Source organism: Neofelis nebulosa, chromosome 2 (genome assembly GCF_028018385.1).
Source record: "Neofelis nebulosa isolate mNeoNeb1 chromosome 2, mNeoNeb1.pri, whole genome shotgun sequence".
NCBI classification, from domain to species: domain Eukaryota; kingdom Metazoa; phylum Chordata; class Mammalia; order Carnivora; family Felidae; genus Neofelis; species Neofelis nebulosa.
The window spans coordinates 184,833,124-184,845,323 of record NC_080783.1 but is presented as its reverse complement, the minus strand read 5'-3'; the positions used below and the strand labels follow the sequence as shown (position 1 = coordinate 184,845,323).

Sequence of the window (12,200 nt, the reverse complement as noted above, 5' to 3'; positions counted from 1 at the left end):
TTAAGTCTTGTTGTTGTTTTTTTCCCCATGCGCCCTCCACTCTACTCATGATTTGAAGAATAATAATAACAAAGCAAACACTCATATATCCCCCCCCTTCCTTAAGAAGTTGTATTTTGTTAATGTTATATTGAACCTAAATCTTCCTTTTCTTTTAGGAAATGGATCAGACAATGGCTGCCAATGCTCAGAAGAATAAATTCTTGATTGATGGGTTTCCAAGAAATCAAGACAACCTTCAAGGTTGGAATAAGACCATGGATGGGAAGGCAGATGTGTCTTTTGTTCTGTTTTTTGACTGTAATAATGAGGTAATGAAGACCTTCATCTGCCCACATGGGGTTTAACCAACTGATGGTCAACTATTAGAGAAAAACAAAGTGATTTTTTACTTATATTTTATATCAGCAGCAGTATTGCTTTGAACTGGTAAATTGGTTGGATGGAACAGCACCGTATTGCTGTTGGACTATTAGAAACTATTTGGCATCAGCAACTTTGTGGACCTAAAATTTGCTTTATTTTCAAAATAGCAGTACTGTGTTTGTTTTAAGAATTGACTTGTACAATAATGTTAGGTAATGAAACTGCAGTGTTACCTCGTAGGTATGCACTCTTATCAGAGAGTATCTTGCCTTAGGACGTTAGGACAACATTTTTGGGAAGTTGGGAAAACTTTCTATGTTTAAAGAAACATACAAGATAGCTTGATTTGTCTTCTAAGAGTGAAATGATCTTGCAAAAAGCAGGAAAGCGGGGGCGCCTGGGTGGCGCAGTCGGTTAAGCGTCCGACTTCAGCCAGGTCACGATCTCGCGGTCCGTGAGTTCGAGCCCCGCGTCAGGCTCTGGGCTGATGGCTCGGAGCCTGGAGCCTGTTTCCGATTCTGTGTCTCCCTCTCTCTCTGCCCCTCCCCCGTTCATGCTCTGTCTCTCTCTGTCCCAAAAATAAATAAAAAATGTTGAAAAAAAAAAATTAAAAAAAAAAAAAAAGCAGGAAAGCGTTCTTTTTCTTTCTGGCACTTCTAATAACATACCCAGACATACCTTTGAATAACCAAATTTCTCAGAGTCATTTAATTAAAAGGCCTGACTGTTTAACAGCTGCAGTAGAACTTCATTAAATTAATGCCAACAGCCTGGAAGAATAAGAATCTAAAGAACTGCCTTGAAGGAAGTTGGCTATTCTTGGGCTGAATTGCAAATGTGCCTCTGGTGGAGAGGCTTGCTGCAGGCTTTGAGTTGTTTTAAAATGTAACTCTCTTTTTCCAACCCCCAAAAATATGTTTTCACTTATTCTTCAAAGTTGACTTTAGAATGTTACCACAGCTTTATAACTAAGGAATGTTTATTCACGATTAACAAGGGATACTTTATTCAAATGCAAATATGTTGACTCTTAAATATTTGGATATTTATGGAATTATCAAAAAGTAAGCAAAATGGAACAAAGTTTGAGGCATGTAATTGATACCTAATAAGTTAATAATATATCCTGGATGGAAGCATACACATACAGATCTTCTTTTTATTGCGGTTTAAAAAAAAGTATACAGGAAAAACTGAGTCATGAATGAATTCTTATTATGCTCTGTGCTTATTTAACCTAGTTTATATAAATTGAACCACATGTTTAAATTTAAAAGGACTTTGCATGTTGATTAATGAATTAGACAAATTAGTTTTAATGTAGGGTTTTTTTGTGATCTCTTCAAACTTTTTTCTCATTCAGGTTAAAAGAATGGCAAATGTGAAATTCACATCTTTTTTTTTTTGTACTATTTATTTCTCTTTCTAGATCTGTATTGAACGGTGTCTTGAGAGGGGAAAGAGTAGTGGTAGAAGTGATGACAACAGAGAGAGCTTGGAAAAGAGGTACTTTGCAGACTTTACACATCACCACCTTGGGCTTATTTTGGAACTTGAGTCACAGATTAAATACCTGCCTCATTTTGGTCCAGAAAAAGAAACTGGCATGCTTAAATATGTAAATTGTGTGGTCTAAGGAGATGGTAAGGGAGTCGGTTGGGTTGGGTCTGGGTTGTGCTCTGAGCTGTTCCGTAACGTGGGGGAGAGCGGGTGGATACTTAGAACCTTGCAATATGTGCTGCTTTTGCAGAATTCAGACCTATCTTCAGTCAACAAAGCCAATTATTGACTTATATGAAGAAATGGGGAAAGTCAAGAAAATAGATGCCTCTAAGTCTGTTGATGAAGTGAGTATCCCTAGCTTGCCTTAAAAGAAAAGTCCAGTAAAAATGTGATTTGGGGGACAAGGGATAGGTAGGCAGGAGAAAAAGAAGTATGACAGATTAGTTTGTTTGCTTTTCAAGACCTGGGAGACTAAGTGAAAAATGAGATTTTTTTTCTCCTTTTTTGAATAGAGTCTAAAATAGATTTTACAACTTCAGACTTGTTCTTCCTAAGAAGTGGGTGGTTTATTAATTCCAAACCTCTTTTCTCAAGCACTGGAAAATTGGCATTTTGAGAACTGTGATTTGGACCACATTCATCTTTTAAAATCTCTAATGTGAATGGCGAGTCCTCTAGAGCAAGGTCCCCAGGCAGCTTCCATCTCTTCGTCACAGAGCACAGAGCCCCAGGGGCGCAGGGCTTCTGCGCCCAGCCCTTCCCTCCCATTCTGTAAAAATCCTGATCTCTAAACTGCTGTGCAAGCCCTCAGTGCCCAGCAGCTCTTTTCTAGTGTCTCTCTCTATTTTTTTATTTTTTTATTTTTTAAATGTTTTTTTATTTTTGAGAGAGAGAGAGAGAGACACAGACAAAGCACGAGCTGGGGAGAGGTCCAAAGGAAAATAGATGAAACCAAGGAATTAATGTATTTTTTTAAATGATACATCTTGAAAATTAATAAAAAAATGGACTTCTAAACAGGAACTTAGCCATATAGTATTTTAATAATACTTCCTTTTTAAATTACTACTCTTTGTCCTTTACAGGTTTTTGATGAAGTTGTGAAGATTTTTGACAAAGAAGGCTAACTCTAAACCTGAAAGCATCCTTGAAATCATGCTTGAATATTGCTTTGATAGCTGCTATTACAACCCCTTTTTAAGGCAATTTTAATCTTTCATAATTACATCTCAATGAATGGCTGGAAAGTATGTAGTAAGACAAATTAAATTTTTTATCTTCAATTTTTCTGGTTACAGGAGTAGACAGTGAATTCGGGTCTAACTTCATCTTAGCCATGGTGCTCACAAAACAAAGAAGGATATCAGCTAGTTCTTTGTTTTTCCTCAAAAAGCATATCCCTTTTATAGTGTGTGCCTTCTGTGAGCAAAACTCTGTAGTCTGTGTGTATATCCCTTTAGTAATTACAACATGTTAAGATTAGGGATTCCCCACTTCCTTGTTTTCTTGTAGGTTTTACATTTCCAACCTGTTAAGCGAATTTGTGGACCAAATTCCAAAGGAACTTTTTGTGTAGTCAGTTCTTGCAAAATGTGTTTGGTAAACAAACTCATAAAATGAATTCCTAGAAGTGTTTTAGTATTTATCAAATAACTGACCATTTCCTACAGAAAGATAAGAAAACTTAAGGCTTTGTTTTATTACAACTTATACAAAGTTGTATGACAAGGCATCTTCTTTGCTTCCGGGGATTGGGATGGGGTCGCTGGGGGTTCAGAGCCTGGGAGAATTGTCAGCTTTATTCTGACATAAATCTGAGGGTAAGGGGCAGGATCACATCAAATGACATGTGTTCCTGTGCTCTATTATATAGTGTTATTATTATTAATGATTAAACTGATCTTAACAAAATTCCTAGCAGGGGAACCTTGAAATGCATGTACTGGGTTTATGGTAAAATGATTTGGTTAGCATTTTAATAACATTTCATTCAGAGTTTTTTGTTTTTTGTTTTTATTTGTTTTCTAGATTAAATGTAGGGTTGGTATGAAGTAAAAAAAAATCTAATGGCTAAATTTCCCATTTGTGTTTATTTTCTTGAATACTTTTTTTTTTTCAGTTATTTAAGGACATTTAAAAATCATTGCACTTTGGTCAGAAAAATAATAAATATATCTTATAAATGTTTGATTTCCTTCCTGGCTACTTTTATTTAGTAAATTCTTTTTTGGCATCATGTTGAAGCATTGAAAAGTACAGAATTTTAAAAAGGCTATTTTAAAAAGGCTATCGAGTCCAAAGGAATTTTCCCTTAAATCCATTCTTCCTTTAAAAAATCTCTGAGAAATTTGTGTTCCCCTTTCTTATCTTTTTCTGCCATTACTAATGAAGAGTTATTTCCAAGGTTCTTCATGTGAGATTTATTAAAATGTTTCTCATTTTTAGCACTTATACTGTTTGGTATACAGGGTTAAATAGGGTAAGGAATTTTGTTTTTGTTTAATTAGATTTTATATTTAAAGTCATTGGGAATAGGAGCGCCTGGCTGACTCAGTGGTGTAAAGTATGTGATTTTTGATCCCATGGTTTGAGTTCAAGCCCCACATTGGGCGTAGAGTTTACTTAAAAAAGAAGAAGAAGAATTAGAAGTATAAAGTCAATGGGAATAGTGAGGACAACTTGTGGATGTTCTTACATTATAATAGGTTCATTTATTTCTATGTGTGTTATGAAATTCACTTATTAATGATATATTTTTCAACATACTTGCCATTAGGAAACAAAATATAAGGGATGGATATTAGCCACCAAAATTTGTATTGAGATTATCTTGGTTTCCTGGAAGAGACTATAACAAATTCTTGTGTGGTGATTTAGTTCAGCAGATACAGAGGGATTTTGCTGGTGGTTTAATCAAAAAGCTGCAGTATGAAGCAAGAGTAAAGACTATAAGGTTTTGAGAGCATTCCTGCTCAAATAAGTGAAGAAATTCATCAGATGGGGGAATCTAAATGTTTATACTGATTTTGGGAAGCAAACGTGAGGTTTTTAAGAAGACTGCTGAGACGAGGCACTTCGCTTCCTTTCATCACACAGCCTTTTGTGGCATTTGAGAACACAAATCAAGAAACATCGTAATTACGAAATTATGAGCCTTTGCTAGTTTGCTTTTGAGTAGAAAAACATGTTGGCAATATTGTGTTTAGGATTTGACTGAGATACATCGGACTTCATTAGTTTAGTCATTCCGTTTGTTAAAGTCACCAAGGAGGTTTTCAGTTTTGAAAGACCTTAGTGGAAGCTTTGCTTTTTTTTGCTTTTCTTTCTTTCTTTTTTTTTTTAAAATTAACTGACATTTCCTGATGTTGGATGTATATGAAATTACTTGGTAAATAATCCTAATAAATTTTGTGCTATGGCGTTTGCTGTTTCAGATTTCCATTCTCTCAAGCATATTGAAGACTGAGAAGTATCCTGTATTTAACATGTGGGTTTACAGCAAAAGCAGAGTTCAGGATCCAGGAGAATTTTCTGCTCTGTATTATGTTTGCACATCTTGAATTAAGTAGAAAGCATGACTTTATCCCATTCCTTCAAGAAGTAATCTGGATCGAGGCACAAGTATAGCCTATTTCATTACCTACCTACAGCAGCAATTGCTTGTCTCTTTGAGGGGGAAATTGGCATCAGGCTATGTCTCAAGATGCCTCAAGGCAATGTCTCAAGATGCCTTGGGGGGCTTGTGTCTTTGTCATGTAATTAAGTAGTTGCCTGACACTCTGGAGATAATAGTGACTGAAAGTATTGGCCAGAGTAGGTCAGCTTTTTTTTTCCCCTGGAGGTTTGGTCCTTCTTCAAACTCATAATAATTGCACAAGCTGTAGGTGCTACAAACACATACTCTGCCTTCCAAGTGTTTTCTATCTGAAACTAACACCCTGATGTGGGTAGACCTTCACATGTCTTTTGATGGGTAATGATCATCATTATATAGCTTATTTCACTTCTCCCTAGCCTGCCCGCATGTTTCAACTAAATTAAGTACTCCTTAATCCTAAGCATTTTTCTTTTAATGAAGAAAGTAAGCTCATTTGTTGTGTACCAAGGAAAAAGGTAAAAATGGTCCTAATCACCTATCCCTTTATTTCCTCACCCATGACCCCAGTTTAAGTATTCTCTTGGATCCAGGTTTGCTTTCCTTTGAATGGGTGTGGTTATTGTGACTGTGGTGGTAATTCTGGGCCTCATTTGTGCTCCGCAGGTCACCAGCTTTCCTGTCCTTGGGACAGCTAAAGGACGAAGTTGAACTTCTGGCTATCAGGCTTTATACCCTTTGTCAGCCCTGCCACTTCCAGGCCATCACCAGGGCTCAGATTTTTGTGAGATCCCTGCTGTCCCTGCTCATCAGAGCAGAACCTGGTTTTCTGGAGTCCGTCTTCTTCAAAAAGGCTCTTTCATGATTTTGTCTTCCTAAGACCTAGCCATAAGAGAAGAGGGCTTAATTATTTTGGCCTATTCAGGGAGAGATGAGGGTAATAAATCAACATTTCTCTAAGTGAGGTTCTTTCAGCCACAGAAAGTGGTTTTTTATTTATGATACATTTTGAAGTAACGCACAAAGTGTTACCTTCTTGACACTGGCCTTCAATGCCCTAACCAACCAAAGGAAAAGCATCTGTAGAGGTAGGTTACCTCATCCCAGCCCTGATGTAGATAATCCAGACAAACTTTGAAAATTGTCTTCTACACTGTAGAATCGAGCAGTTGAGCAGTTAAGCAGCATTTTGCATAAATAGCAGATGCATTCTCATTTGGTTGAGTAACCACATCTAAAAAGAGAAAATAAAATTCAAAAAATATGTATGTGAGCTTTGGGAATATTTGTATTTTACCCTTTAGAAGACTTCCTGGAAGAAGTATATTGGTAACTGCTTCTCTGAAATTAAGGGGGAAAACTGATACAGTGGACTCAAGATGGACTTCCAAGAAACCCCCTGAATTGGCTGAGATTCATTGCCGGTTTGTAAATGCTTGCGGCCCTCTGAGGACCACCTGGTTCCAAAGGCTTCCAGAACCAGAGGGAGAAGACATTGAATTGGCTCAGCAGTTAGTACTTAAGAGCACAAAGCTGTTGTGCATGGCTCACCCCAGGTTGGTTGGTCCTTAGTTTTACAGAGAAGCATTCTCACAAGTGGTTCCAAACCAGCTGCCAGAATTTGGCCAGAGTATGATTGTGACAAGGCTGCATCAAAATAGCCTTGTCAAAATGGAAACCTTTTTTTCCTTTTAATTACCAGGTAGAGCACAATAGGCACTACCATTATCCTGTCCTGGATTGGGGTGGTGGTTTAGACCACCATAGACACGTCATTTACATGATTTGGGGGAGAAATGCTAAAGTTTAATGGTCAACTTTCATGTTGGGTCAAAATAGTCACATCAAAATGACCAGTTTAAAACAGCTACACATCAAAATCCCCCTGATGTCAAGGACTGTGTCAGAATGTCCTTGTCACATCCAATATCAAACATGATTGAGCAGAGACCATTCCTCTGCCTAGGACCTTTCCTGCTTAGGTCTGGCTAAGTGCTCTTTAGAGAAGGTAGGTGCACTACTGGACTTGAGGCTGCTGCTGTTGTGCTAATGGAAGAGTCAGAAATGGAGAGGATGGATGGGATGGGATGAGGGCAGGGAGAGTAAAACCATTTGTGTAGAGAAGCAGGAGTTGGTTCATTCCAGTTCTTTGGCCATGATGGTCCTTGTAGGAGACTTACTCTACCCATAATCACTCCTACCAAACACCATTTCTTAATCTGTCCAGTCTTCATGATCATAGACCACATTCCCACTACTCTCCAGGATTATTTTGTTGATGAAAATGGGCTTCAAGAATGAGACTCCCTTGATACTATCTATCTTCATTTATCCTTAACTTATGGTTTCAGTAGTTTTATGGATATTTGTAAGTTTAGCTTGTGTATATGACTTTAAGTATTTATGGTCAGCTAAATCGTTGTTTCATATGACAATACTCAGACTGGCCAGTTGCTGAAATAATAACTAGATTGATACAGGAGGCATCATTACAGTCTGTAATCACATTCATGGATCTGCCATCTTAATTGAGCTAACTGGTTGTGTTAGCAAGCTGCCTGGCAGAGATACTAGCTTTTAGGATTGAGATCAGAGAATTTGTTACAGGTAATCTACGTCTTCCTTAATTAGGCAATGTGTCTGTCATCAGACCAGGAGATGATGAGCACTAAAATGGTGACATTACAAGGAGTTTGGTGGCAGGACGCCTGGGTGGCTCTGTCAGTAAGTGTCCAACTTTGGCTCAGGTCGTGATCTCATGGTTCATGGGTTCAAGCCTGCATCAGACTCTGCGCTGACAGCACATAGCCTGGAGCCTACTTTGGGTTCTGTGTCTCCCTCTCTCTTTGTCCCTCTGCTGTTCACACACTGTCTGTCTCTCAAAAATAAGTAAATATTTTAAAAAACGTTGGCTGACCATTCATTCAAAATATGTTTGAGACACATTTATTAAGGATACCACAAGCAGTAATACGTAGTCCCTGCCTTCAACAGGCTCACAAGTTAAGCTCAAGTCTAGCAGTTTCTTAACTGTATTGTTTTTGTATAGTGCTTTAATGCAAGCACACTTTTACCTCTGTTCTCATCTTGTTTTCCCAACCATTCAGGTTGGGATGATGGTTTTCCTGTTTTGTGAATGATTAAACTGAAGCTGAAGGAGCCCAAGTCAATTGCCCAACAATATTTACAGCTAGATAGTTGTGAGTCTGGAATTGGACCCCAGACCCTTGGGTCTTACCAGATCTGCCTCCTGTCTTCCAGTAGCCCATGTTGCCTACTTGTAATAAAGCCTGATTTTGAAGTGTAACCACTAATATGCCATCATGCTTCCTCATCACTACCCTGTTACTGTTGTTTATTTTAATGTTTATTTATTTTTGAGAGAGCAGGAGCAGGGGAGGGGCAGAGAGAGAGGGAAACACAGAATCCAAAGCAGGCTCCAGGCTCTGAGCTGTTAGCATAGACCCTGATGCAGGACTTGAACTCATGAACTGTGAGATGATCTTAGCTGAAGTCAGATGCTTAACCAACTGAGCCACCCAGGCACCCCACCCTCGTTTATTTTATATATTTTTTTAAGTTTGTTTATTTTGAGAGCAGGGGAGGGGTAGAAAGGGGGAGAGAGAGAATCCCAAGCAGTCTCTGCACTGTCAGCCCAAAGCCAGATGCGGGGCTCAAAGTCACAAACCATGAGATCTTGACCTGAGCTGAAATCAAGAGTCAGATGCTTAACTGACTGAGCCACCCAGGCGCCCCTCATTTGTTTTCACTATTGCACGTATCTGCAATTTGTGAAGTTACTTTGTTTGCTTATTGGCGACTCCCCTGCTAGATTGTGTCAGGAGAGCAAAAATATGTTTTCATCTGTTTCCTAGTGTCTGCACATAGTAGGCACCCAGTAAATACTTCTTGAAAAAGCAAAATGAGAAAGTTATTTTTGACTCGCTATAGCTGCCAGTTGCATCACTGAACTTTGGATCCTAACTGGGTCCACCTGCAGTTTCCTTAGGATTCTATTTTCAACTCTCCCAGAGCCTGGAATCGGATAACCATGGAGTACAGGGGATAGGAGGGGAAATGAATCTTTCACCTCATCAGCCTCCCTCTACTTGTAGCTCACAGCTCAGAGAAGACCATGTGATTGGCTGTCTTGGAAGGAAAACCAGGAGAGACTAGGGCCAGAAAATAATAGTTTTGGCGAAAATCTCACCCACCCACTCATAATTCAATCTAGTTGATAGACTTTTGACTTATTATACCTCCATTGTCATGTTACTGTGTTATGACTTAGAAAATTTTTTGCTTTATGAAGACTTGATAGTTTCCAGTTCCTGTTCCTGATCTGAAACTCTTTAGTATAAATTTCTGCTTGAAGCCTTGTAAGACTACGGTGTCTCCTCAGCGCTTTCACTGACCATATTTACTGGATTGGGAGAGAACAGAATGAGGTTTCCACCTACTTTCTCCTCAGTGGGTAATGCATTGTAGTTCTTGATGCATGGTGTCTTTGGGAAGGAGATTTTAGAGGTCTTTAGCTGTATTTCTGTATTCTCTTCGTGACCTGGCACAGAGTCAATTCTTAATACATTTAATTTTTTTTTTAACGTTTATTTATTTATTTATTTTTTTGAGACAGAGACAGAGCATGAACGGGGGAGGGTCAGAGAGAGAAGGAGACACAGAATGTGAAACAGGCTCCAGACTCTGAGCAGTCAGCACAGAGCCCGATGCAGGGCTTGAACCCACAGACTGCGAGATTGTGACCTGAGCCGAAGTCGGACGCTTAACCGACTGAGCCACCCAGGCGCCCCAATACATTTTATTTTTTTTAACGTTTATTTATTTTGAGAGTGCAGGCATGAGTGGGGGAAGGGCAGAGAGCAAGAGAACCCCAAGCAGCATGGAACCCGACATGGGGCTTCATCTCATGAACCCTGAAATCATGACCTGAACCAAAATGAAGAGTCAGACACTTAACCAACTGGGCCACCCAGGCACCCCCTACACATTATTCTTAAGATATTCTTAATACATTCTCTTGAATATTGAAAGATGTGTCTTCCTCAAAGCCCTCCAGATAGTAGCAGAACTAAGCCTAGAACCCAGGTCCCCTTTTTCCCAGCCCTCATTCCTTAACACCAACATGCTTTAATCCACCGTCATTCCTAACAAAAACCTGGAAAGGCAAAGTTATAACTTGTGATGCTCGAGAGTCACTTCTATTTAATAGGATTTCATTCAGTGTGCCAAACATTTGTTGAATGTCCTTTAAACCATTTTTTTTTTTTTTTTTTTTTTTTTTTTTTAGGGGCACCTGGGTGCCTCAGTTGGTTAAGCGTCCGACTTCAGCTTAGGTCATGATCTCGCGGTTCTGTGGGTTCGAGCCCCGCGTGGGACACTGCTGACACCATGAAGCCTGGAGCCTGCTTTGGATTCTGTGTCTCCCTCTCTCTCTGCCCCTCCCCCACTCACGCTCGCTCGTTCTCTATCTCTAAAATTAAAAAAACATAAACCATGTTTTTAAACCAATGTCTCAGGCATCACTCCCAGAAATTCTAATTTCATTTTAAAGACGCCCCAGGTGAATCTAAACCAATGATTCTGAAACTTTCAAGTGTATCAGAATCAATTGAAGGGCTTGTTAAACCCAGTCTAGGGGGCCCACCTCAGTAGATATGGGGTGGGGTCCACAAATTTGCATTTCTTATAAAATTCCAGGTGATAGTGATATTTTGAGAACCAGTGTACTAAATAGGAACCAGAGCTGATATTGGAAACTCCTAGCCTTGCATCTTTGTGGACAAGGGACCAGCTTCTTGGTCTTTATGTCCACAGTGCCTAACATAGAGGAGGTACTTAGTGCTGGATAAATGACAAATTGATAACCCTGGTTGAGAGCTCACAAATCAAACAGTTCCCTAGTCTACCATCCCTGAAGTTCCTGGGTTGAGGAGGGGAGGGGTAGAAGGACTAGGAGAAGATCACAAATGTTCTCTCTCTAAAGAAGTTGTCAGATGGGTACTAACTTGACATAGTAGGGTGGCTTTCAGCTCACTTCACAACTGCCATTGTCATAAAAGGTGAGGAGAGCCCTGGGGCTGCTGTCACTGTCCAGACTTCTGAGGGGAGATGGGTTTGAGGGCAGAGCTAGGGCCCTGGAAGCAACTGAAGTTGCCACACGAGGGGCAGAGGGGCAGTCTTAAGCAGGCTCCATGCCCAGTGCTGAGCCCAACTAGGGGCTCGGTCTTAGGACTGAGATCAAGACCTGAACCAAAATCAAGAGTCGGAAGCTTAACCGCCTGAGCCACCCGGGCGCCCCTAAAGAAGACCTTGTAAAGTTAGAGCCACCCAGCACTGAATTGGGATAATTTAGGACATGAATTCCCCATCACTGGAAGTGTGTAACCAGCAGGATGTTTTAGAATCTTCCAGCTCTTAGGTTCCATGGTCACATCCTGTTCAAGTTGTAGCTATCTAAGTCTGAGGTCCATCTGGAACCCCAGCCACATTCTTTGGGCCCTCCTGAAACTCAGGATGCAGAATAGCTCCCTGTCCATATGGGCAGGGAGGAAAGGCTAAGGAACATCATGGGAGTCTGTGCCTTCCCATAGGAACCCAAATATTGAGAAACTTCCTTAAGCTTCTGTTTCTACTTCCTGGGTGCCCTCCGCCATGCCTGGGATAGGTATTCAGCAAAGTTTGCTGATGGTAATGCTGCTGGTGGTCAGGAGGTGCC

At 39.9% G+C, this 12,200-nt stretch overlaps 1 protein-coding gene and 1 long non-coding RNA gene across 4 annotated transcripts in view; both read left to right on the top strand.

Annotated features, from left to right (window-relative positions):
* The window catches only part of CMPK1 (cytidine/uridine monophosphate kinase 1), a 38,349-nt gene extending 31,617 nt beyond the window's left edge, over nucleotides 1–6,732 (top strand). The window contains exons 3-7 of one of the 3 annotated variants that reach the window (XM_058717461.1): nucleotides 159–311; nucleotides 1,796–1,872; nucleotides 2,117–2,213; nucleotides 2,955–3,071; nucleotides 6,131–6,732. In XM_058717461.1, coding sequence (XP_058573444.1) covers nucleotides 159–311; nucleotides 1,796–1,872; nucleotides 2,117–2,213; nucleotides 2,955–2,996 — 369 coding nt within the window. In that variant the 3' untranslated portion in view covers nucleotides 2,997–3,071; nucleotides 6,131–6,732. Of the gene's footprint in view, nucleotides 1–158; nucleotides 312–1,795; nucleotides 1,873–2,116; nucleotides 2,214–2,954; nucleotides 5,491–6,130 lie in introns of all 3 variants that reach the window. The other 2 variants (XM_058717460.1, XM_058717459.1) reach the window with 2 other exon arrangements.
* Nucleotides 6,733–6,909: 177 nt separating this feature from the next.
* Nucleotides 6,910–10,993, top strand: LOC131504766 (uncharacterized). The gene is made up of 2 exons (XR_009258146.1): nucleotides 6,910–7,020; nucleotides 10,773–10,993. It is a non-coding gene; the product is annotated as an uncharacterized LOC131504766 (long non-coding RNA).
* The last annotated feature ends 1,207 nt before the right edge of the window (nucleotides 10,994–12,200 follow it).